General features: G+C 49.7%; 1 protein-coding gene across 1 annotated transcript; it reads right to left on the bottom strand.

Annotated features, from left to right (window-relative positions):
- Positions 1-1,118: 1,118 nt before the first annotated feature.
- On the bottom strand, positions 1,119-27,380 carry LOC119927165 (vomeronasal type-2 receptor 26-like). The gene is given in 9 exon segments (XM_038745699.1): positions 1,119-1,334; positions 11,786-11,923; positions 12,486-12,596; positions 13,755-13,988; positions 22,587-22,684; positions 22,687-22,883; positions 26,157-26,340; positions 26,445-26,514; positions 27,339-27,380. Coding segments are annotated over 9 exon segments (1,290 nt in total).

Here is a 27,380-nt window from a genome sequence, read left to right as displayed (position 1 = left end):
AACTTCTCTGTGCCTCAATTACCTCATATGTAAAATGGGGATTAAGACATTGAGGCCCACATGGGTCAACCTGATTACCTTGCATCTACCCAAGAGCTTAGCACAGTGCTTGGTTCATAGTAAGCTCTTAACAAATACCATCATCATCATCATCAAAGGGAAGGAAAGAATGGAGAGGATTTTGGAGCCAAAGTGGAAAATCACCTCAGGTGAAACAGAGTCTTCTAGGGGTCATCCGTGAAGTTGCGTGTCGGTGTGGAGCTACTGCATTTGAGCCCTCACATTTGAGGGCCCCGGGGTATCTTTCCTGATGGTGTCCAGTTCAAGGATTCCCCTTCCGCCCCAGGAGCCGCCCTCTAGTGTTCCTGTTTGGCCTCAGCAGGGTCACATAGACCTTGGGCCCGAAGATGCATCCGATAAGCCCGATGCCGGAGGCCATGATAGAGAAGACCTCCACGGCCACCATGGCCTTGACCCTGGTGCTCAGGTAGGTGGGCAGGAAGGAGACCCAGACGCTGCAGAACACCAGCATGCTGAATGTGATGAGCGTGGCCTCGCTGAAGCTGTCCGGCAGCTTCAGGGCCAGGAAGGCCACCGTGAGGCTGACCAGGGCCAGCAGTCTCATGTAGCCCAGGACGCAGTAGTAGGCGACAGCCTTCAATCGTCCTCGTCCGCCAAGCTAGCTCTCTTCCTCCCTTCAAGGCCCAACTGAGAGCTCACCTCCTCCAGGAGGCCTTCCCAGACTGAGCCCCTTCCTTCCTCTCCCCCTCGTCCCCCTCTCCATCCCCAACATCTTACCTCCTTCCCTTCCCCACAGCACCTGCTTATATGTATATATGTTTGTACATATTTATTACTCTAGTTGTTTATTTATTTAATTTACTTGTACATATCTATTCTATTTATTTTATTTTGTTAATATGTTTGGTTTTGTTCTCTGTCTCCCCCTTTTAGACTGTGAGCCCACTGTTGGGTAGGGAATGTCTCTATATGTTGCCAACTTGTACTTACCAAGCGCTTAGTACAGTGCTCTGCACACAGTAAGCGCTCAATAAATGCGATTGATTGATTGATTGATTGATTGATTGATTACCCCGGCTTCGAATGCCAAGTCCACATCAGGAAATGGTGGCGCGGGGGTAGGTCCTCAGACAGACCATGCAGATGACTACTTGGCCCAGGGAGCAGATGCAGACGATGGAGGAAGGCACTGTAGGCCCCAGCCATATCCTGATTCTGCTCTCCGGCCCTGTGGCCCTGAAGGCTAGGACCACGGTGACCGTCTTGGCTAACACAGTGGAAATGACCACTGATAAGGTGATTCCGAAGGCTATCTGATGCCGGAGGCAGGTGGTCGGGCCAGGGCGGTCGAGAAAGGTCAAGGAGGACAGGAAGCAGAGTAGGAGGGCCGTGAGGAGGGTGTAACTGAAACCACGGTTGTTAGCTTTCACTAATGGGGTGTCTCGGTGGTGGATAAAGACCCCCAAACCCAGAGCGGTAAGGAGAGAGAAACAGAGAGCTAGAGATACCACAGCCACTCTCAAAGGCTCCTTGAGACCACTGCTTTCGGGACACACTCATTTCTTTGAGGATTTGGAAATTCATCTTTAGAGCATTTGATGCATTGATCCACATCTGAAAGAAATAAATGAAATTTTACATGTCCTTTGGGTTTAGGCATGCCATTCTGGTCCCTGGGAGAGGGAAGTCTATGATTCAGGTGTACGGAATGCAGAGAAGAGCAACCCGAAGAATCAGATGGATGGAGGACTTGCATCTGTCTAGTGACTCCACTGTATAGTATTCTCCCAAGTGCTCGGAACAGCGCTCTGCACAGAGTAAGAACTCAATAAATACCACTGATTGATTGAAATGATGGGTTTAGTTCAGTCTGCGCAGTGCCCTTACATTTGGATTTGTCTCATGTGTTGACCCATACCTCGGTCAACTCCACAGCCCTCCTGTCTGTATCCTTAATTTATTATAATGTCCGTCTCCCCTTCTAGACGCTAAGCTCCCTTTTGGCAGAGTATGTTCCTACCAATGGCTATATCTTAATCTCCCAAGCACTCAATACAGTTCTCTGTACCAGGTAAGCACTCCAGTAACATCGTTGATCGATTGATTTTGGGTAGGTAACGTGTCTACCAATTCTGTTATATTGTAATCTCCCAAGCATTTAGTATAGTGCTCTGCACACAGTTGCACAGTTAATAGCATTGATTGATTGATTTACAGGGACATGAAGAAAGACTCCCAAGTTGCACAGGCTGTGGACCAGAGTCCAACCCAGGAAATGTGTCTGTTTATTGCTGTATTGTACTCTCCCAAGCGCTTAGTACAGTGCTTTGAACCCAGTAAGTGCTCAATAAATATGATGGAGTGAGTGGTTGAATGATCAAATGAATGAACCCCTACTAGGCAATTAGGCGTGGAGAATGCTTAGGGGTCCAAATGCCCCAGGGCCCTCACCTCCAACCTGGCCTAGTGGACAAAGCTGGAGCCTAAGGATCTGGGTTCTAATCCCACTTTACCACTTTTCTCTGGGCGAATTTGGGCAAGTCACTACACTTCTTTCTGCCTTTTTTACCTCATCTGTAAAATGGGGATTCAGATTCGGAGCCCAATTTATGGCGGGGACTATGTCCACTCTGCTTATCTTGTATCTAAGCTAACAGTTAATACAGTCTATGGTACATAGTAGACATTTAACAGAAACTACAATAATAATAATAATAATAATAATAATAATAATAATAATAAGCCTCCAGACATCTTGTGGCGTCTATCAGAAACTGAGGCTCAGATCATAATTATTGTGATATTTGTTCATACGAAATGTTACTATGTGCCAAGAAGTGTACTAAGTGCTGGAGTAGATACAAGATCATAAGGTCCCAAATGGGGCTTGCAGCTTAAGTAGAAGGGAGAAAATCAATCAATCGCATTTATTGAGCGCTTACTGTGTGCAGAGCACTGTACTAAGCGCTTGGGAAGTACAAGTTGGCAACATATAGAAACAGTCCCTACCCAACAGTGGGCTCACAGTCTAAAATGGAGAGACAAAGAACAAAACCAAACATACTAACAAAATAAAATAAATAGAATAGATATGTACAAGTAAAATAAATAAATAAAAAGTGTAATAAATATGTACAAACATATATACATATATACAGGTGCTGTGGGGAAGGGAAGGAGGTAAGATGAGGGGAATGGAGAGGGGGACGAGGGGGAGAGGAAGGAAGGGGCTCAGTCTGGGAAGGCCTCCTGGAGGAGGTGAGTTCTCAGTAGGGCCTTGAAGGGAGGAAGAAAGATAGCTTGGCGGATGGGCAGAAGGAGGGCATTCCAGGCCCGGGGGATGACGTGGGCCGGGGGTCGATGGCGGGACAGGCGAGAACGAGGCACGGTGAGGAGATTAGTGGAAGAGGAGCGGAGGGTGCGGGGTGGGCTGTAGAAGGAGAGAAAGGAGGTGAGGTAGGAGGGGGCGAGGTGATGGAGAGCCTTGAAGCCGAGGGTGAGGAGTTTTGCCTTATGCGCAGATTGACTGGTAGCCACTGGAGATTTTAGAGGAGGGGAGTAACATGCCCAGAGCGTTTCTGGACAAAAACAATCCGGGCAGCAGCATGAAGTATGGATTGAAGTGGGGAGAGGCAGGAGGATGGGAGATCAGACAGAAGGCTGATACAGTAGTCCAGACGGGATAGGATAAGAGCTTCAACGAGCAGGGTAGCGGTTTGGATGGAGAGGAAAGGGCGGATCTTGGCAATGTTGAGGACCTGAGACCGGCAGGCTTTGGTGACGGCTTGGATGTGAGGGATGAATGAGAGAGCGGAGTCGAGGATGAAACCAAGGTTGCGGGCTTCTGAGACGGGAAGGTTGGTAGTGCCGTCAACAGAGATGGGAAAGTCAGGGAGAGGGCAGGGTTTGGGAGGGAAGACAAGGAGTTCAGTCTTGGACATGTTGAGTTTTAGGTGGCGGGCAGACATCCAGATGGGGACGTCCTGAAGGCAGGAGGAGATGTGAGGCTGGAGAGAGGGGGAGAGAGCAGGGGCAGAGATGTAGATCTGGGTGTCATCAGCATAGAGATGGTAGTTGAAGCCATGGGAGCGAATGAGGTCACCAAGGGAGTGCGTGTAAATCGAGAACAGAAGGGGACCAAGAACTGAACCTTGGGGAACCCGCACAGTAAGGGGATGGGAGGGGGAGGAGGAGCCTGCAAAAGAGACTAAGAATGAGCGACCGGAGAGATAAGAGGAGAACCAGGAGAGGAAGCAGTCTGTGAAGCCAAGGTCGGATAGCATGTTGAGGAGAAGGGGGTGGTCCACAGTGTCGAAGGCAGCTGAGAGGTCGAGGAGGATTAGGATAGAGTAGGAGCCGTTGGATTTGGCAAGCAGGAGGTCATTGGTGACCTTTGAGAGGGCAGTTTCCGTTGAATGTAGGGGACGGAAGCCAGACTGGAGGGGGTCGTGGAGAGAGTAGGTGTTGAGGAATTCGAAGCAGCGCGTGTAGACAACTCCTTCAAGGAGTTTGGAAAGGAATGGTAGGAGGGATATGGGGCGATAACTAGAAGGTGAGGTGGGGTCAAGAGAGGGTTTTTTCAGGATGGGAGAGACATGGGCATGTTTGAAGGCAGAGGGGAAGGAACCAGCGGAGAGTGAGCGGTTGAAGATGGAGGTTAAGGAGGGGAGAATGGATTGAGCGAGAGATTTCATGAGATGAGAGGGAATGGGGTCAGAAGCACAGGTGGCCGGAGTAGCACTTGAGAGGAGGGAGGAGAGCTCCTCTGAGGATACTGCTGGGAAGGATGGGAGAGTAGCAGAGAGTGTTGAGAGCCGGGGGGTTGGAGAGGGGGTGAGTGACTTTGGGGAGGTCGTACCTGATGGATTTAATTTTGTTAATGAAGTAGGAGGCCAGATTGTTGGGGGTGAGGGAAGGAGGAGGGGGAGGAACCGGGGGCCTGAGAAGGGAGTTTAATTTGCGGAAGAGCTGGCGGGGATGATGGGCATGGGTGTCAATAAAGGAGGAAAAATAGTTTTGTCTGGCAGAGGAGAGGGCTACGTTAAGGCAGGAAAGGATAAACTTGAAGTGAATGAGGTTGGCATGGTGTTTAGACTTTCGCCAGCAGCGTTCGGCAGCACGAGAATAAGAACGAAGGAGGCGGACAGTGGCAATGATCCAGGGCTGTGGGTTAGTGGTACGAGAGCGGCGAAGGGAAAGGGGAGCGAGTAAGTCTAGCTGAGTAGAAAGCGTAGAGTTGAGAGCAGTAATCTGATCGTCAAGACTGGGCAGAGAGGAGAGGGAGGCGAAGTGGGGTGTGAGGCGCTCAGAAAGATGGATGGGGTCAAGAGACCAGAGATCTCCGTGAGGGAGTAATATGGATTTACAGGGGAAAGGAGTGTGAGTGAGGAGGCAGGTGAGAAGACTGTGATCAGAGAGAGGGATTTCAGAGTTGGTTAGGGTGGACACAGTGCAGCGATAGGAGATGATGAGCTCGAGAGTATGACCAGGTTGGGGAGTGGGTGAGGTGGGGTGGAGGAAGAGGTTGGCAGCGTCAAGGAGAGATAGAATGTGGGCGGCAGAGGAGTCGTCAGGGACATCCATTTGGATGTTGAAGTCTCCGAGGATCAGAGTGGGAATGGAAAATGAGAGACGGAAGGTGAGGAAGGGGTCAAAATCGTTAAAGATGTTGGAGGTGGGGCCGTGGGGGCGGTAGGTGACGGCTACAAGAATGTGGAGGGGGTAGTAGAGGCGAATAATGTGGGCTTCAAAGGAAGGGAAGGAAAGGGAAGGGGGAGGAGGGATAGTGCGAAAGCGACATTGGGGGGCGAGAAGGAAACCGACACCTCCTCCTTTTCCGGTGAGTCTGGGGGAATGGGAGAAGAAGAGGCCTGCACTGCAGAGAGCAGCAGAAGAGACCGTGTCGTCCGGAGACAGCCAAGTTTCAGTTAGGGCGAGGAGGAGTTGAGAGCTGGAAAGGAATAGGTCCAGGATGAAAGGGATCTTACTCAAAACGGAGCGGGGGTTCCAGAGGCCACACTTGGTAGCAGCTGTCGAGGGAGGGGAGGGAGGGGGAAGGGTGCGAGGGGTGTGGAGGGTTTGGATTGGGATGAGTTTGCGGGGGCCTGGCGGGGAGAGTCGGAAGGGGGGTGGCGATGGGTGAGGAGAACTGGGATGGGGTGGGGGCGGGGAGAAGGGGAGGGAGGGGGCCGGGAGGGAGGAGCGGAGGGCTGGCGCTGGTACAGAGGAATCCTTGGTAGGGGGTGAGGGGGAGCGGTCTTGGTGGGGGAGAGGGAGGGAAAAAGCTGGGTGGGAGAGGGGAAGGGGAAGGTGATGAATGGGAATGGCAGTTGGGAGCTAGGGAATTGAAAGTTCATGGTGAGGTCAGCAGGGCGAGTGACAGTACGGTGGGAGGTTAACAATTGAGATGCAGAAGCAATAAAACAGTAGCAATGATATAAGTAGGCGATGGCATCACAAGGTGTAGTTAAACAATCAATATGCTATGGCAATAATAAAATTGGCAGATAATGATATCACAGAGAGCAGATACAAACTATTATGTGCTGGAGTAGGGTGGACCTGTTAAGGGGGTCAGGGAGCAGAGATACCTGGGGAGAGGAGCGGACAGTCAACTAGCATGGGAGGGCTGAGTAGGTGCGAATGAGGTTGTCGTTAATGTAACATGGTGCTAACGAGCGCTTTTTACCTGGGGGCGGGGGAAGAGTCAGTCAGGACTGGACCGGGAAGTGGGGGCTGGGGGGCACTTTAAAGAAGGTCGCTTAAATGGGGGGGGTGGAAGCAGGGGGCGTCTATGGGGGCGCTCTGAGGAGAGGAGCCTTACGGAAGCAGCGGGGGGCACGCGGTGTGATGGCGGGCGGGGGGGCGGGCCTCTCGGGAATGGAGTCCCGGGCGTCTATGGCGGGCCTCTCTGGCGCTCTGAGGAGAGGATCCTTCCGGGAGCAGCAAGGCCGCGCGGTGTGATGGCGGGCGGTCCTCTCAGGAACAGAGTCCCGGGCGTCTCTGGCGGCGCTCAAACAAGTCAGACAAGAGACAAGAGACAAAAAAAGGGATTCAATCCCCATTTTGCAGGTGAAGGAACTGAGGCACAGAGAAATGAAATTACTTATCCCAAGTCAGTCAATAGACAAATGGAAGAGCCAGGATTTGAACTTGGGTCCTCTGACTCTCAGGCTCATGTCTCCATATTCCAGGCCTCAGTGGTTGCTACGGGTTTATTACATTGTGGTATGGAGGACAAACTACACTCCTGCAAATCAGAGGACCTGGGTTGAAGTTCCTGCTCTGCAACCTGCCTGCTTTATTATCTGAGGCAAGTCACTTCACTTCCCTGGGGCTCAGGTTCCTTAACTGTTAATTGGGGATTGAATTCCCGTTCTCCCTCCTACTTAGACTGTGAGTTCCACGTGGGGCAGAGACTGCCTTCAACATGCCTACCCCAGCACTTAGAACAAGTTTCGCTTTTTTTTCTTCTTCTGTCTGGTATTTGTTAAGTGCTTAATATGTGCCAGGCACTGAACTAAGCACCGGGGTAAATACAAGTTAATCGAGTGGGACACAGACCTTGTCCCACTTGGGCTTCACAGTCTTAATCCCCATTTTACAGTTGAGGGACTGGAGTCTCCCAAAGAAGCGTAGGAACCTACCCAAAGTCATACAGCATACAAGTGGAGGAGCCAGGAGTGAAACTCAAGTCCTTCGGACTTCCAGATCTTAGTTCTATCCACTATGTCACACCGCTTCTCCAGACACCTAATAAATACTTAACAAATATAACGATCATTACTGTTATTATTTCACACTCTCAGAAAGCTCTCCTGGGTTGTCCTGCCCAGCCCCCCACTGTTTGAGTAAGAAGCATGGATCTCGGCAGACACCCACCAGTCTGATTGCTGATCTCTCCCTCTGCACAAGGCATGCAGTTGTAGCAGCAGGTGGCTTTCACTTCCCAAGCTGTCTTCCTGAAACCCGGTTGGCAGGTCTCGCTATACACGGATTAGGGGGTCTGCACAAGGAGGAGAAGAGGGAAAAGGGCAGTGCTCCCAAGATTCATCCCCACTCCCAGCCCCACAGCAGTCATTTACACTTCTGCAATTCATTTATTTATAGTAATGCCTGTGTCCCCCTCTAGGCTGCAAACTCGTCGTGTCTGTTATATTGTACTCTCCCAAGCACTTGGTACAGTGCTCTGCAGACAGTAAATGCTCAGAAAATAGGACTGATTGGCTGATCGATGACATTTATTGAGCACTTTCTCTGTGAAGAGTATTGCATTAAGGGCATTCATTCAGTCATTCATTCATATTTATTGAGCAATTTCTGTGTGCAAAGCAGTGTACTACACGCTTGGGAGAATGTAGCATAACAGCAAATAGATACATCCCCTGTCCACAGTACGCTTGAGAGTAATAATTGTGGTACTTGTTATGTGCTTACTGGGTGCCAAGCACTGTTCTAAGCGCTGGACTATTCTAATCGGTGGTAGAATGCAGCAGAATTGGTGGACACATTCCTGGCACACGACGAGTTTAGAGTCTAGAGGAGGAGACAGGCATTTCGTATGAAATACATAGCTATGTATATATGTGCTTGTGGATGAATATCAAATGTCCACAAGGTACAGATCAATCAATCAATCAATCAATCGTATTTATTGAGCGCTTACTATGTGCAGAGCACTGTACTAAGCGCTTGGGAAGTACAAATTGGCATCACATAGAGACAGTCCCTACCCAACAGTGGGCTCACAGTCTAAAAGGGGGAGACAGAGAACAGAACCAAACATACCAACTAAATAAAATAAGTAGGATAGAAATGTACAAGTAAAATAAATAAATAAATAGATAAATAGAGTAATAAATATGTACAACCATATATACATATATACAGGTGCTGTGGGGAAGGGAAGGAGGTAAGACGGGAGGATGGAGAGGGGGACGAGGGGGAGAGGAAAGAAGGGGCTCAGTCTGGGAAGGCCTCCTGGAGGAGGTGAGCTCTCAGCAGGGCCTTGAAGGGAGGAAGAGAGCTAGCTTGGCGGATGGGCAGAGGGAGGGCATTCCAGGCCCGGGGGATGACGTGGGCCGGGGGTCGATGGCGGGACAGGTGAGAGCGAGGTACAGTGAGGAGATTAGTGGTGGAGGAGCGGAGGGTGCGGGCTGGGCAGTAGAAGGAGAGAAGGGAGGTGAGGTAGGAGGGGGCGAGGTGATGGAGAGCCTTGAAGCCCAGGGTGAGGAGTTTCTGCTTGATGCGCAGATTGATCGGTAGCCATTGGAGGTTTTTGAGGAGGGGAGTAATATGTCCAGAGCGTTTCTGGACAAAGATAATCCGGGCAGCAGCATGAAGTATGGATTGAAGTGGAGAGAGACACGAGGATGGGAGATCAGAGAGAAGGCTAGTGCAGTAGTCCAGACGGGATAGGATGAGAGCTTGAATTAGCAGGGTAGCGGTTTGGTTGGAGAGAAAAGGGCGGATCTTGGCAATGTTGCGGAGCTGAGACCGGCAGGTTTTGGTGACGGCTTGGATGTGAGGGGTGAATGAGAGAGCGGAGTCGAGGATGACACCAAGGTTGCGGGCTTGTGAGACGGGAAGGATGGTAGTGCCGTCAACAGAGATGGGAAAGTCAGGGAGAGGACAAGGTTTGGGAGGGAAGACAAGGAGCTCAGTCTTCGACATGTTGAGCTTTAGGTGGCGGGCGGACATCCAGATGGAGATGTCCTGAAGGCAGGAGGAGATGCGAGCCTGGAGGGAGGGGGAGAGAGCAGGGGCAGAGATGTAGATCTGGGTGTCATCAGCGTAGAGATGATAGTTGAAGCCGTGGGAGCGAATGAGGTCACCAAGGGAGTGAGTGTATATTGAGAACAGAAGGGGACCAAGCACTGAACCTTGGGGAACCCCCACAGTAAGAGGATGGGAGGGGGAGGAGGAGCCTGCAAAAGAGACTGAGAAAGAACGACCGGAGAGATAAGAGGAGAACCAGGAGAGGACTGAGTCTGTGAAGCCAAGGTCAGATAACGTGTTGAGGAGAAGGGGGTGGTCCACAGTGTCAAAGGCAGCTGAGAGGTCGAGGAGGATTAGGACCGAGTATGAGCCGTTGGATTTGGCAAGCAGGAGGTCATTGGTGACCTTTGAGAGGGCAGTTTCCGTGGAATGAAGGGGACGGAAGCCAGACTGGAGGGGGTCGAGGAGAGAGTTGTTGTTGAGGAATTCTAGGCAGCGCGTGTAGACAACTCGTTCAAGGAGTTTGGAAAGGAATGGTAGGAGGGATATGGGACGATAACTAGAAGGTGAGGTGGGGTCAAGAGAGGGTTTTTTTAGGATGGGAGAGACATGGGCATGTTTGAAGGCAGAGGGGAAGGAACCAGTGGAGAGTGAGCGGTTGAAGATGGAAGTTAAGGAGGGGAGAAGGGATGGAGCGAGAGATTTCATAAGATGTGAGGGAATGGGGTCAGAAGCACAGGTGGCCGGAGTAGCACTTGAGAGGAGGGAGGAGAGTTCCTCTGAAGATACCGCTGGGAAGGATGGGAGAGTAGCAGAGAGTGTTGAGAGCCGGGGGGTTGGAGAAAGGGGGGGAAGAGACTTTGGGGAGGTCGGACCTGATGGATTTAATTTTGTTAATGAAGTAGGAGGCCAGATCGTTGGGGGTGAGGGAAGGAGGAGGGGGAGGAACCGGGGGCCTGAGAAGGGAGTTGAATGTACGGAAGAGCTGGCGGGGGTGATGGGCATGGGGTGTCAATAAGGGAGGAGAAATAGTTTTGTCTGGCAGAAGAGAGGGCTGAGTTAAGGCAGGAAAGGATAAACTTGAAGTGAACGAGGTTGGCATGGTGTTTAGACTTTCGCCAGCAGCGTTCGGCAGCTCGAGCATAAGAGCGAAGGAGGCGGACAGTGGCAGTGATCCAGGGCTGTGGGTTAGTGGTGCGAGAGCGGCGAAGGGAAAGGGGAGCGAGAGAGTCTAGCTGAGTAGAAAGGGTAGAGTTGAGAGCAGTAATCTGATCATCAAGACTGGGTAGAGAGGAGAGGGCGGCGAGGTGGGGTGTGAGGCGCTCCGAAAGATGGGTGGGGTCCAGAGAGCGGAAATCTCTGTGAGGGAGTAATACGGATTTACAGGGGAAAGGAGTGTGAGTGAGGAGGCAGGTGAGAAGATTATGATCAGAGAGAGGGAAGGAAGAGGGTACTGGCAAAGGAGGGCTTCATCAGGGAAGGCCTCTTGGAAGAAATGTCACCTCAAAAAGCCCTTGAAAGTGTTGAGAGTGGTTGTCTGGTGAATATGGAAGGGGCCAGAAGGCGAGAGGGAGGAGGTAGGATAGGGTTAGGTTGTGCAAAAGATAAGATAGAGGCATGGTGAGTAAAATGATACTACAGAAGCAGATGGGCTGGCTGGATTGCAGTAGGAGATCAGTGAGGTAAAGGAGGAGGTGATGAGCTGAGTGAGTGCTTTCAAGCCAGTGATAAGAAATTTCCTCATTTCATTTCATTTCATCCATTTCTACAGTAATACTGGCTTCTGGTCCAAAATGACAATCTCAGATCTCTACCAGTACCTTCTACTCTGTAAACTGATTAACCTGTGGTATTTATTGAGCACTTATTGTGTGCAGACCACTGTACTAAAGACTTGGGAGAGTACAACAGAATGGAGTTGGAAGACACGCCCCCTGCTGAAAAGAAGTCTCCGGGGCAAAGGAGGAGGCAGACATTGAAATAAATTATGGCTTTGGACAACAGGGCTGTGGGACTCAGAGTGGGATGAACACCAGCGTGAACTGGCCTCCTTGAGGCTGTCTGGCAAGTTCTGGACCAGGAAGACCACCATGAGATTGAACAAGGCCAGGAGCCCCATATAGCCCAGGATGCAGTAGAAGGTGATGGCAGAGCCCTCTTTGCACTGAAAGAAAATGACCCTGGCCTAGAACATCACGCCCACATCGAGGAATTGGGGGAGGTTCCCAGTCAGACCTTGCAGATGCCAACATGGGCCAGGGATCGGACAAAGACAATGGAGGAAGGAGCCATGGGCCCCAGCCACGTCGTCATTCTGCTCCCCTGTCCGGTGGCCCTGAGTACCAGGGCCATGGTAACCGTCTTGGCCAACACGGTAGCGTGGCTTAGTAGCAAGAGCACAGCTTGGGAGTCAAGGGTCACGGTTTCTAATCCCGGCTCTGTCACTTGTCAGCTGTGTGACTTTGGACAAATCACTTAAATTATCTGAGCCTCAGTTACTTCAACTGTAAAATGGGGAATAAGCCAGTGAGCCCCATGTTGGACAATTTGATTACTTTGTAGCTACCCCAGCCCTTAGAAGAGGGATTGATACAGAGTTAAGTGCTTAGCAAATGCTATTATTATTATTATTATTATTACTATTACTTTATGGACCCAGAAAAAATACTTTACAAGCCATTTGTTGCAGGATTCAGGCCATCTCACCCTCCTTCTGCTGCTCCTCCTTGCCCTTCTTTCCTCCTTACCTCAGAAAGCACCCTGTCCCACGTTATCCTCTCCTCACTGAGGGTCAAATCATGGCCAGCTGGGGCCTGGGGCACGAACTCTCCCTCTTTGACGTAGACTTTGGTGCCATTCTATAAAATCTGGTAGTTCAGGATGTCGAACCTACTAGTCACTCAGTCAGGATCATCCAAATGGATCTGCTCACCGGTGCCAGTGTGTTACCGAGTGTTCTTCATGGATGAGAGAAGCTGGAGGCAGAGGGGGACACCGGTGATAAAAGTTACCAAAAAGCAGTGGATAATCACAAGGACGTGATTTCTCATCTTGTTTCTGCCACTCCTCTGCTGGATGAGCTCAAGTAAGTCACTTTATTTCGCTGGGTCTCAGTTCCCTCATCTTTCCATGGGAGATTAAGACTGGGAGCCCTATGTGGGTTGTTGACTGGATCCTACCTGGGTAGTTGTGTGTTCCTCAGCACGTAGAACTGTGCTTGGAACACAGTAAGGGCTTAACTAAAATCATTTAAGACAAAAGTGTGTATGTTCCTCTGACCACAAGATGACCATACCTGGCTCAACCCATGAAGAAGATACCCAGGAACTCGAATAATTGGACACTGATTGCCAGGAGCCACAGGTAAACAAGAGCTTCCTTAGACTGGGCTTCAGCGAGAGAGGTAGGGGAGAAGTATCTGCCTTGGACGAGGATCTCGACTTGGACCATGTCCCAAAATCTCCTTGTCTTTAGCATCTCAGGTCTCTTGATGGAGGGCGTGAGATATGACATACACAGCACTGTACACGCTGTAACTCTGGGCAGACAGGTTCATGTCCCAGATGTCCAAGGGTCTTCTTTCCAAGGTATTGTTCATTCATTCATTCAGTCGTATTTATTGAGCGCTTACTGTGTGCAGAGCACACACATTCCCAGGGAATCATCATTTTCCAGAAACCTACAGTCAAAGGCCCTCTCACAGAACAACCATAGTAACACGTCCTCTGGATATTTGTTAGGGTTCAGGGTCCGTTCGAAATCCCTGAAACCCGGAATGTCCCTCCTGTGGACTGAAAATGACAAGGAGCCTTGGAAAAAAGTCTTATCTCATAACCAACTTTGTTGAAAAATCCCAATTTGATGTGGTGACCAGACTTTCCCAAAAATGGGGCTGTCCTCCATACACAATACAACTGCCAGGAAAGAAAATGTATCCCCATAGGCAGCGACCTAATCATAATTTCTCTGTGGTTATGCACAGAAGTGAGTACAGGTTTGTTAATGTATTCATTGACCTTTTCAACATAAGCCACACAGATGCCATTCTTGGCCATCTCCTCTGTTAGGACTATAGCAAACAGCTCCCCTCCAATGTCATCAGTGATCAAGAGGCTGATCCAGACCCAGTGAAAATGTTTCATTAGACATATCATTGCTGAAGACAGACCTGGGACACTCGCAGAGATCTGATAGACAGAAGGGAACTGCGCCTTATCTGTGAGAGTGGGGTCCTTTGGGCTGTAGCAGATCTACATGGGAGGCAGAGTGGGGAGAAGAGGGACTCTGAAATGGTCATACGGGCAGGTATAAATCATCACTCCGATTATCCAAATAGATCAATCAATTCATGGGATTTAGTAAGTGTTTACTAGTTGTAGAAACCTGTAATACATGCTTGCAGGAGTATGATAGAGCTGGGAGACAAGCTCCATGCCTACCAGGAGCTTAGAGTCTTTAGGGGGTCTGTCTATACCTTTCTGGGTAAAGACACTAGTTTCTTTCTTTGACTTTCGTTGGCTCATTTGAAGCATTCCCTGCCTGGGAACATCCCAGGGGAGACCAGAAAATCGATCCTTGATGAGCTCTGCTTCCCTCTGTGTGTTGATTCATTCATTCATTCAATCATATTTACTGAGCTCTTGCAGTGTGCAGAGCATTGTAGTAAGCTCTTGAAAAGTACAATTCAGCAGTAAAGAGAGACAGTCCCTGCCCACACTGGGCTTACACTCTAGAAGACAGCATTGAAATATGCACTAGAGAATTATAAAACGCCCCTCAGGAGCCTAGTAGCAGTTTGGTCTAGTGGAAAGAATACAGGCCTAAAAGCCCAAGAACTTGGATTCTAATCCCAACTATGCCGTTTGCCTGCTCAGAGATCATGGGCAATCATTTTACTTCCTCATTCGAAAAATGGGTATCCAATAACTGTTCTCCCTACTTTTTCGACTAGTAGCCTGATGAGGGACAAGGACGGTGTCTCACCTGATCGTCTTGTATCTTCCCCCGTGCTTGAACAGCAGTAAGTACTGAACAAGTTCCATAATTATTAAGAAAGGAAAACATTCCCTGATTTCACACCAAAACAAGGAAAGTGAACTTAAAATAAGTACAAGTCAGATGGCCCGAATAAATGATTATGTGCATCCATGAGTTGGAGCAGCATGTCGTAGAGGATACAGCCCAGGACTGGGAGTCAGGAGGCCTTGGATTCTACTCTCAGTTTTGGCACTTACCTGTTGTGGGACTTTGGGCAAGTTATTTAACTTTTCTATGCCTCAGGTACCTCATCTGTAAAGTGGAGATTAATAACGTGAGTCACATGCAGGACAGTGACTGTATCCAACCGAATTATCTTGTATCTACCCCAGCTCTTAGAACAGTGTCTGGCACTTAGTATGTGCTTAACAAATACCACAGTTACTAATTATTCAATAGATTCATGAGTGCTGCGGTTGGCTAAAATGGATGATAATGCTCAGGGAGCTGGTAAATCAACCGGGGAAGGCTTCTTGGATGGGGTGGGATTTTAGAAGAGATTTGAATGTGAGATGAGCTGTATCTGTATGTGGGGAGTAAGGAGTTCGCAACTGAAGGAAACAGCAGGGCCTAGTAGAAAGCACATAGACCTGGGAGTCAGAGGCCTTGGGCTCTGATCCCGGCTCCATCACTTTTCTGCTGTTTGAGCTTGGGCAAATCACTTCAATTCCCTGTGCCTCCATTCTGTCACCTGTCATATTGGAATCGAGACAGTGAGCACCAAGTGGGACATGGACTGTGTACATACAACCTAATTAGTTTGTATCTTGGCAACTGTATGTATAATTTGTATCTGGAAGAGTATGGCAAAACTGATAGACTTAACACGTCCAAAATAGACTTCCTTATCTTCCCACCCAAGCCCTGTCTTCTCTTGGACTTTTCCATTCATTCATTCATCCATTCATCCATTCATTCATCCATCCATACATTCATTCATTCATTCATTCATTCATTCATTCAATCGCAATTATTAAGCGCTTACTGTATGCAGACCACTGTATTCTGCACCTGGGAAAGTACAGTGCAGCAATAAAGCATCGTGGCTCAGTGCAAAGAGAATGGGCTTTGGTGTCAGAGGTCATGGGTTCAAATCCCAGCTCCGCCAATTGTCAGCTATGTGACTTTGGGCAAGTTACTTAACTACTCTGTACCTCAGTTAACTCATCTGTAAAATGGGGATTAATACTGTGAGCCCCCGTGGGACAACCTGATCACTTTGTAACCATCCCATTTCTTAGAACAGTGCTTTGCACATAGTCAATGCTTAATAAATGCCATTAATATTATTATTATTATTACTATTGTTAAAGAATGACAAACCCTGCTCACAACGAGCTCACAGTCTGGGGGGTGGTGAGGGGAGACAGACCTCAATACAAATAAACAGGCTTCAATATAAATAATTAAAATTACAGATATATACATAAGTGCAGTGGGGCAGGGAGAAGGGGGAAGAGCAAGGGGAGTAAGTCAGGGCGATGTAGAAGGTAGTCGGAAATGAGGAAAAGTGGGGCTTAGTCTGAGAATGCCTGTTGAAGGAGATATGCCGTCAGAGAGGCTTTCCTCTCCTCAGAACGCCGCCATAGACGCCCGGGACTCCGTTCACGAGAGGCCCACCCGCCCGCCCGCCATCATACCGCGTGGCCCCCGCTGATCCCGGAAGGATCCTTCCCTCAGAGCGCGCCGCCATAGACGTCCGGGACTCCGTTCCCGAGAGGTCTGCCCGCCCGCCCTCACACCGCGTGGCCCCCGGTGCTCCCGGAAGGCTCCCCTCTTCAGAGCTCCCCCATAGACGCGCCCTGCTTCCACACCTCCCCACTTAAGCGACCTTCCTTACAGTGCCCCCCATCAACCCCTTCCCGGTCCGATCCTGACTGACTCTCTCCCCTCCGCCCCCCACCCCGGGAAAAAAGCCCTTGTTAGCACCATGTTACATTAACGACAACCTCATTCGCACCTACTCAGCTCTCCCATGCTAGTTGACTGTCCACTCCTCTTTCCAGGTATCTCTGCTCCCTGACCCCCCTTAACAGGCCCAGCCTACTCCAGTTCATAATAGTTCGTATCTGCTCTCTGTGACATCATAATCTGCCAATTTTATTATTGCCATAGCATATTGATTGTTTAACTACACCCTGTGATGCCATCACCTGCTTATATCATTGCTACTGTTTTATTGCTTCTGCATCTCAATTGTTAACCTCCCACCGTACTGTCACTCGCCCTGCTGACCTCACCATGAACTTTTAATTCCCTTGCTCCCAACTGCTATTCCCATTCCTCACCTTCCCCTTCCCCTCTCCCACCCAGCTTTTTCCCTCCCTCTCCCCTAACAAGACCACTCCCCCTCACCCCCTACCAAGGATCCCTCTGTACCAGCGCCAGTCCTCCACTCCTCCCTCCCGGCCCCCTCCCTCCCCCTCTCCCCGCCCCCACCCCATCCCAGTTCTCCTTTCCCATCGCCACCCCTCTTCCCACTCTCCCCGCCCAGGCCCCCGCCAACTCATCCCAATCCAAACCCTCCCCACCACTCGCACCCTTCCCCCCTCCCTCCCCTCCCTCGACAGCTGCTGCCAAGTGTGACCTCTGGAACCCCCTGCTCCGTTTTAAGTAAGATCCCTTTCATCCAGGACCTATTCCTTTCCAGCTCTCTACTCCTCCTCGTCCTAACTGAAACATGGCTGTCTCCGAACGACACGGTCTCTTCTGCTGCTCTCTCCAGTGCAGGCCTCTTCTTATCCCACTCCCCGAGACTCACCGGAAAAGGAGGAGGTGTCGGTTTCCTTCTCGCTCCCCAATGTCTCTTTCGCACTATCCCTCCTCCCCCTTCCCTTTCCTTCCCTTCATTTGAAGCCCACATTATTCGCCTCTACCACCCCCTCCAGATTCTTGTAGCCGTTACCTCCCGCCCTCCCGGCCTCACTTCCAACTTCTTTAACGACTTTGACCCCTTCCTCACCTTCCTTCTCTCCTTCTCCATGCTCAATCTGATCCTCGGAGACTTCAACATCCACATGGATATCCCTGACGACTCCTCTGCCGCTCGCCTTCTATCTCTCCTTGACGCTGCCAACCTCTTCCTCCACTCCACCTCACCCATTCACCAACTTGGTCATACCCTCGACCTCATCATCTCCTACCGCTGCACTATCTCCACCCTTACCAACTCTGAAATCCCTCTCTCTGATCATAATCTTCTCACCTGCCTCCTCACTCACACTCCTTTCCCCTGTAAATCCATATTACTCCCGCACAGAGATCTCCGCTCTCTGGACCCCACCCATCTTTCTGAGCGCCTCACACCCCACTTCGCCTCCCTCTCCTCTCTGCCCAGTCTTGACGATCAGATTACTGCTCTCAACTCTACCCTTTCTACTCAGCTAGACTTACTCGCTCCCCTTTCCCTTCGCCGCTCTCGTACCACTGACCCACAGCTCTGGATCACTGCCACTGTCCGCATCCTTCGCTCCTATGCTCGAGCTGCCGAACGCTGCTGGCGAAAGTCTAAACACCATGCCAACCTCGTTCACTTCAAGTTTATCCTTTCCTGCGTTAACTCAACCCTCTCTTCTGCCAGACAAAACTATTTCTCCTCCCTTATTGACACCCATGCCCCTCACCCTCGCCAGCTCTTCCGTACATTCATTTCCCTTCTCAGGCCCCCGGTTCCTCCCCCTCCTCTTTCCCCCACCCCCAACGATCTGGCCTCCTACTTCATTAACAAAATTAAATCCATCAGGTCCGACCTCCCCAAAATCACTTCCCCCCCTTCTCCAACCTCCCGGCTCTCAACACTCTCTGCTACTCTCCCATCCTTCTCAGCAGTATCCTTAGAGGAGCTCTCCTCCCTCCTCTCAAGTGCTACTCCGGCAACCTGTGCTTCTGACCCCATTCCTTCTCATCTTATGAAATCTCTCGCTCCATCCCTTCTCCCCTCCTTATCTTCCATCTTCAACCGCTCACTCTCCACTGGTTCCTTCCGTCTGCCTTCAAACATGCCCATGGCTCTCCCATCCTAAAAAAACCCTCTCTTGACCCCACCTCACCTTCTAGTTATCGCCCCATATTCTTCCTACCATTCCTTTCCAAACTCCTTGAACGAGTTGTCTACACGCGCTGCCTAGAATTCCTCAACAACAACTCTCTCCTTGATCCCCTCCAATCTGGTTTCCGTTCCCTACATTCCACGGAAACTGCCCTCTCAAAGGTCACCAATGACCTCCTGCTTGCCAAATCCAACGGCTCATACTCTGTCCTAATCCTCCTCGACCTCTCAGCTGCCTTCGACACTGTGGACCACCCCCTTCTCCTCAACATGCTATCTGACCTTGGCTTCACAGACTCCGTCCTCTCCTGGTTCTCCTCTTATCTCTCCGGTCGTTCATTCTCAGTCTCTTTTGCAGGCTCCTCCTCCCCCTCCCATTCTCTCACTGTGGGGGTTCCCCAAGATCCCGTGCTTGGTCCCCTTCTGTTCTCGATCTACACGCACTCCCTTGGTGGCATCATTCGCTCCCACGGCTTCAACTATCATCTCTACGCTGATGACACCCAGATCTACATCTCTGCCCCTGCTCTCTCCCCCTCTCTCCAGGCTCGCATCTCCTCCTGCCTTCAGGACATCTCCATCTGGATGTCTGTCCGCCACCTAAAACTCAACATGTCCAAGACTGAACTCCTTGTCTTCCCTCCCAAACCCTGCCCTTTCCCTGACTTTCCCATCTCTGTTGACGGCACTACTATCCTTCCCGTCTCACAAGCCCGCAACCTTGGTTTCATCCTCGACTCCGCTCTCTCATTCACCCCTCACATCCAAGCCGTCACCAAAACCTGCCGGTTTCATCTCCGCAACATTTCCAAGAACCGCACTTTCCTCTCCATCCATACCGCTACCCTGGTCTTTCAAGCTCTCATCCTATCCCGTCTGGACTACTGCATCAGCCTTCTCTCTGATCTCCCATCCTCATGTCTCTCCCCACTTCAATCCATACTTCATGCTGCTGCCCGGATTATCTTTGTCCAGAAACGCTCTGGGCATATTACTCCCCTCCTCAAAAATCTCCAGTGGCTACCAATCAATCTGCGCATCAGGCAGAAACTCCTCACCTTGAGCTTCAAGGCTCTCCATGACCTCGCCCCCTCCTACCTCACCTCCCTTCTCTCCTTCTACAGCCCACCCCGCACCCTCCGCTCCTCTGTTGCTAATCTCACCGTACCTCGTTCTCGCCTGTCCCGCCATCGACCCCCGGCCCACGTCATCCCCCGGGCCTGGAATGTCCTCCCTCGGCCCATCCGCCAAGCTAGCTCTCTTCCTCCCTTCAAGGCCCTACTGAGAGCTCACCTCCTCCAGGAGGCCTTCCCAGACTGAGCCCCTTCCTTTCTCTCCCCCTCGTCCCCCTCTCCATCCCCCCATCTTACCTCTTTCCCTTCCCCACAGCACCTGCATATATACATATATGCTTGTATATATTTATTACTCTATTTATTTATTTATTTATTCATTCATTCATTTATTTTACTTGTACATATCTATTCTATTTATTTCATTTTGTTAGTATGCTTGGCTTTGTTCTCTGTCTCCCCCTTTTAGACTGTGAGCCCACTGTTGGGTAGGGACTGTCTCTATATGTTGCCAACTTGTACTTCCCAAGCGCTTAGTACAGTGCTCTGCACACTGTAAGCGCTTAATAAATACGATTGATGGTCAATGTGAGGAAAGTAATTTTTTTGGCAGATTTGAGAATGGAGGGCATTCCAGGCCTGGGGGCAGGACGTGGGCCAGTGGTCTTTGGTGAGACAGGCGATGTAGAGGCACATTGAGAAGGTTTGCATCAGAGGAGCGAAGTGTGAGGAGTGGATTGTAGAAGGAGAGAAGCGAGGTGAGGTAGGAGAGGTGAGAACAAGGTAATGAAGAGCTTTGTAGCCAACGGATAGAAGTTTTTGTTAGATCCAGGGGTGGATAGGCAATGACGGGAGATTTTTGAGGATGGGGAGTGACAAGTCTCTAACGTTTCTGTAGAAAGATGATCCGGGCAGTGTAATGAAGTATGGCCTGGAGTGGGGAGGAGCAGGTTGGGAGGTTATCAAGGAGGCTAACGCAGTAAGGAACTCATGGTAGGAGGAGTCATTGGATTAACGTGGTAGCTGTTTGGGTAGAGAGGAAAGGTCAGACCGACTGGATTTGGTGGATTTGGTGACGGATTGAATATGTGAGTTGATTGAGACAGCAGAGTTAAAAATAACCCCAAGGTTATGGACTTGTGAGATGGGAAGAATGATGATTCCGCATCCCTCAAGGTTCAGTTCTTGGTCCTCTTCTTTCTCCATGTACTCATTCTCTTAGAGAACTCATTCACACACACACCCCCAGGCTTCAACTATTATCTCTGTGCAGATGATACCCAAATCTACATCTCTTCCCCTGGCTCATTCTCTTCAGGCTCGCTTCTCCTCCTGCCTTCCAAACATCTCTACTTGGATGTCCTTCCATCAGCTCAAACCTAGCATGTCCAAAACAGAGCTCCTTATCTTCCCACCCGATCCCTCCCCTCTCCCAGATTTTTCTGACACTGCAGACAGCACCACCATCCTTCCCATCTCACAAGCCCATAACCCTGTTGTTAACCTTGATTCCGCTCTCTCATTCAACCCACATACGCATTCCATCACCACACCTGTCGGTCTCACCTTCAAAACATCGCTAAAATCCTCCCTTTCTTCTCCACCCAAACCGCTACCACATTAAAACCATCACTCACTGCATCCCGCTACCACGTAAATACAATCGCTCACTGGATCAGCCTCATTGTTGACCTCCAAATCTCCTGTTTCTCCCCACTCAAGTCCATGCTTCATTCTGCTACCCGGATCATCTTTCTACAGGAACGTTTGGGAAATATCACCCCTCTCCTCAAAAATCTTCAGTGGTTGTCGATTCACCCCCGGAACAAAAAAAAATCTCCTCAACACTGACTTTAAAGCATTCCGTCATTCTCCCCCACCACCCTCCTTTACCTCACCTCTCTTCTCTCCTACAACCCAGCCCGCACACTTCGCTCCTCTGGTGCTAATCTTTTCACTGTGCCTCTTGCCAATCTCGCCCCCAGCCCGTATCCCTTGTGGTACCTCTGGCTTGGAATGCCCTCCTTCGTCAAATCTACCAGACATTTATTCACTCCCCCGTTCCCTTCAAAGACTTACTGAAGGCACATCTCCTTCAAGGGACCTTCCCAGATTAAGCCGCATTTTCCCTCATCTCCCACCCTCTTCTGTGCCGTTCTGACTTTCTCACCTTACTCTCTCCCTCTCCCCCCGCCCCATAGCACTTATGTATATATCTATAAATTTATGTATTCATATTGATGTCTATTTATTTGTACTGATGCCTATCTGATCACCCCCACCCCCACCCCCAACCTCTCCCAGACTGTGAACTTGTTGTAGGTAGGAGATTGACACTTTTTATTACTGTATTGTACTGTCTCAAATTCTAAGTACTGTGGTCTGCACACAGTAAGCACTTAATAAATGCCATTGAATGAATGAATAGTAATAGACAGCCTCTCTGCCCACAGGTGTCTTACAGTCTACAGAGGGTCCTGCCTTTTGGCTTCCGGGCAAAGATGTAAATCGATTTCATTGACTTTGCATCCTTCGAGCTATTTCCCTGCCTGGATATATCCATTGGGCAGCACTCATTGCAATGGCTCACACAACGTTAGGGCTTAAAAACTACCATAAAATGACAACAACAACAACAACAAGAACAACAACCGAACGCTGGTCTGCCCCTAGCCAACAGGACACCTTACCTGGGGGAGCTTATGGAGTTCCAGCAGCCAGGAGTCGTTCGTGGACGCTGCTGATGACATCCCTCCTATGACAGCCAGTAGTTTGTCCCACCCGTCCGTTCACAGCTGTAGTTGGAAATCATCCCGTCTGTCCCTGAGATCAGAGCCATGGAACTTCTGGTCGCGATCAGCCCCTGGAAGTGGACATTGAAGAGGTGGTAGCCCAGAGAAATATTGGATAACAGGATTGGGTCCTTGTTGATCTCCTTCACAGAAAACACCAGGGCCATGATATGTTGGTGGTGTTTGTTGAAGTATCTGTAAAGGGAAGCATGGGAAATGACACTGAAGTGTCTGGGTGTAGTGGAAGGAGCTCGGGCATAGGAGTCAGAGGACTCAGGTTCTGATCTGGAATCTACCACCTGCCTGTTATGTGACCCTGGGTGAGTCACCTGGATTCCCTGGGCCTCAGGTCCCTCCATTACCTCAACTGTAAAATGGGGATGAAGACAGTCCACTCCATCCAGGGACTGTGTCCAACCTGATTAGTTTGTGCTTTTTTCAGTGCCTGGCACCCAGGAAGCCCTTAACAAATACCATAGGAAAGAAAGTGTGTTGAATTTTCACAGGGCAATGGGACGAGGGCACAAAGGAGAAAAACCCCAGGCACTATGACGGAAGTGGGAAGTGAGTCCAAACCTTCCTTGTAGCTCTTCTACGGAAAGCTGCAAGGAAAATAGGAAATCATCTATGTGGGTCAGTCGATCAATCAATGATTTTGATTGAACACTTTCTGCATGCAGAGCTGTACTAAGAGCTTGGGAGAGGACAAAATAACAGTCCTGTTGGAAAAGCCTTTGGGTGTGGTCTGGTGTCTGCTGATGGCAAAATGAAATTGTGAGGCAATGCCGTCAGGGAAAGAAACAGAAGAAAGTTTCGGAGACTGCATAACGGCAATAAAAGTGACAATTAGTACTTATGGTATTTAATAAAAGCATACAATATGGCAGGCACCTTACTAAGCGCAGGGGTAGATACAAGGAAATTGGGTTGGACACAGTCCCTGTTCCACCTGGGGCTAACAGTCTCCATCTCCATTTTACAGATAGGTAACTGAGACCGGGAGACGTGAAGCGAGTTGCCCAAGATCACACAGCAGACAAGTAGTGGAACCGGGGTTAGAAGAAGGAGTCATCTACACACGCTTCCTCGAATTCGTCAAAGCCAACTCTCTCCTCGACCCCCTCCAATCGGGCTTCCGTCCCCTATATTCCATGGAAACTGCCCTCTCAAAGGTCACCAATGACCTCGTGCTTGCCAAATACAACGGCCCCTACTCTAACCTAATCCTCCTCGACTTCTCAGCTGCCTTTGACACTGTGGACCACCCCCATTCTCCTCAACACGCTATCCAACCTTGGCTTAACAGACTCTGTCCTCTCCTGGTTCTTCTCTTATCTCTCCGGCCATTCATTCTCAGTCTCTTTTGCAGGCTCCTCCTCCCCCTCACATCCACTTACTGTAGGGGTTCCTCATGGGTCAGATCTCGGTCCCCTTCTGTTCTCTATCTACATTCACTCCCTTGGTGAACCCATTCGCTCCCACGGCTTCAACTATCATCTCTACGCTGATGATACCCAAATCTACATCTCTGCCCCTGTTCTCTTTCCCTCCCTCCAGGCTCGTATCTCTTCCTGCCTTCAGGATATCTCCATCTGGATGACTGCCCGCCATCTAAAACTCAATATGTCCAAGACTGAACTCCTTATCTTCCCTCCCAAACCCTGCCCTCTCCCTGACTTTCCCATCACTGTTGATGGCACTACCATCCTTCCCGTCTCACAAGCCCGAAACCTTGGTGTCATCCCCACTGTTGGGTAGGGACTGTCTCTATATGTTGCCAATTTGTACTTCCCAAGCGCTTACTACAGTGCTCTGCACATAGTAAGCGCTCAATAAATACGATTGATGATGATGATGATGATCCTCGACTCCGCTCTCTCGTTCACCCCTCACATCCAATCCGTCACTAAATCCGGCCGGTCTAACCTCCGCAACATCGCCAACTCCGCCCTTTCCTCTCCATCCAAACTGCTACCATGATTGTTCAATCTCTCATCCTATCCCGACTGGATTACTGCATCAGCCTCCTCTCCGATCTCCCTCCTCCTGTCTCTCCCCACTTCAATCTATACTTCACGCCGCTGCCCGGATTGCCTTTGTCCAGAAACGCTCTGGCCATGTTACTACCCTCTTCAGAAATCTCCAGTGGCTACCAATCAATCTGCGCATCAGGCAGAAACTCCTCACCCTCGGCTTCAAGGCTCTCCATCACCTCGCCCCCTCCTACCTCACCTCCCTTCTCTCCTTCTACAGCCCAGCCCGCACCCTCCGCTACTCTGCCGCTCATCTCCTCACCGTGCCTCGTTCTCGCCTGTCCCGCCGTCGACACCCGACCCACGTCCTCCCCCTGGCCTGGAATGCCCTCCCTCCGCACATCCGCCAAGTTAGCTCTCTTCCTCCCTTCAACGCCCAACTGAGAGCTCATCTCCTCTAGGAGGCTTTCCCAGACTGAGTCCCCTCTTTCCTCTCCCCTTCCTCCCCCTCCCCATCTCCCCCGCCTTACCCCCTTCCCCTCCCCACAGCACCTGTATATATGTATATATGTTTGTGCATATTTATTACTCTATTCATTTATGCATTTTACTTGTAAATATTTATTCTATTTATTTTATTTGGTTTATATGTTTTGTTTTATTGTCTGTCTCCCCCTTCTAGACTGTGAGCCCACTGTTGGGTAGGGACGGTATCTATATGTTGCAAACTTGAACTTCCAAGCGCTTAGTACAGTGCTCTGAACGCAGTAAGCGCTCAATAAACACGACTGAATTAATGAATGAATGAAACCATGATTTTCTGACTCCCGGAGCTGTGCCTTAGGCATTAAGCCACTCTGTTTCTCTAATAACTACTGACTTACAGATCAGTCAATCAGAGGTATTCATTGAGCACATACTGTGTGCCGAGCACTGCACTAAGCGCTTGGGAGAATTCAATGCAACAAAAATTGTCGGCATGTTCCCTGCCCACAGTGAGATTGCAGTCTAGAGGAGTAAAAAGTTATAGTTTTAAAATCTCTTTCTGACTTTTAGAATCCCCTAGACTATAATGTCTTTTTGGGCAGAGAATGTATCTCCAAACTCTGTTATATTCTCTTACCCCAAGTACTTAGTTCAGTGCTCTGCACAGAGTAATCAATCAGTCAATGGTATTTTTTGAGCATTTATTGTGTGCAGACCACTGAACTAAGTGCTTGGAACTAAGTTCTTATGGGCAGATAACATGTTTGCTACCTCTGTTGAATTGCACTCTTCCAAGCGCTTAGTACAGTGCTCTGCTCAATAAACACTACTGATTGATTGATTTGAGTTTCCTGAACAGCTACATCCAGGCTCTTCTCCTTTACCCCCGGCTGTAGACGTTAATGCCATCCGAGTCCCAGCACTCGTGCCGGTAGTACTTCTGTTCTTCCCCATATAAATGTGCCACCCCCCACTCTACTCCGGCCCACATCTACATCCCATCACTTACTCTAAGGGATAGGAAAATTCAAGCGGCATTTTTGTGAAGTTCGCAAAGTCACCTAAATTAGTCAAAAGCACATCCAGAGAGAAGAGTCCTCCAATCACCGTATCTCCATCCTGGTAGTAGCCCCTAGAATAATTTCTCTCCAAGATGCAGGGACAGTCACCATCACGCACTGGACACCAGGCAGCTGGGAGAATGGGATGGTCCACTGAAGACTATGCTTCATGGTCACAGCCCTAAAACACAAACAGAAAACTACTCACTGAGTGCCAGGCTAATCCAGAGGCTGACCGGTAGAGATGAGAGAGCTGTTCAGTGTTTCCGGGTCCCCTAAGGATTCATTCCACACACTGGTGAGCACCTGGATGGAGAGGGTCCTCACTCCAGGGCGGTGGTTGGAGGGGACGAGGAAGGCTATTTATAGGGATGCTTTGGCCTGATGCAAGAGTTACTGTGTTTCCACCTGATGATCTTTGTTTTCAGTGGTGTATGTGACCTGAAACCTGTCTTCCTTTTGTCTGTCGTAGCCTCTACCTCGCTCCCAGAGAGGCCGTGATTACAGTCACTGAGGAATAATGGCCTTGTAAGATGCACCTGTGCACTTACGATCACTGGTGTGTTGTACTATCCCGAGTGCTTAGGATAGTGTTCTGCATCTAGTAAGCATTCAATAAATACCATTGTTTGAATAATTCCTTTATTGTTCCTCTGATGGACTAACTCTGCCACTTACCTGCTGTGTGATCATGGGCACATCATTTCACTTCTTTGGACTCAGTTTACTCATCAGTAAAATGGGGATGAAGTATTTGTTCTCCTTCTCCCTCAGATTGGGACACGGGCTGTGTCTGTCCTGATTTTCTGTGTCCATTCCAGAAGTTTTCCTCAGGGAGTAAAATCCAGTAGTATTGGTAGTATTAGCATTATTAGTATTTGTTAAACACTCTCTATGTGCTAGGCACTGTACCTTGTGCTTGGGTAGATACAAGCAAGTCAGTTTGGACACAGCCACTACCCCTCAGGGGGCTCAATCAAAGTCTTAATCCCCATTTAACGGACAGGGTAACTGAGGCCCAGGTAAGTTAAGTGAGTTCCTCAAGGTCTCACAGAAGACAAGTGGTGGAGCCAGGTTTTGAACCCTGGTCTTCTGACGCCTAGACTCTTGCTCTATGTACTATGTCATACCGCTTCTTTGTTCTTCTTATCAGTAAGGTTATCTCTCTCCAT

This window comes from Tachyglossus aculeatus, chromosome 4 (genome assembly GCF_015852505.1).
Source record: "Tachyglossus aculeatus isolate mTacAcu1 chromosome 4, mTacAcu1.pri, whole genome shotgun sequence".
In the NCBI taxonomy this organism is placed as follows: Eukaryota; Metazoa; Chordata; class Mammalia; order Monotremata; family Tachyglossidae; genus Tachyglossus; species Tachyglossus aculeatus.
The sequence above is the reverse complement of the archived record's forward strand: the minus strand, read 5'-3'. Positions and strand labels throughout refer to the sequence as shown.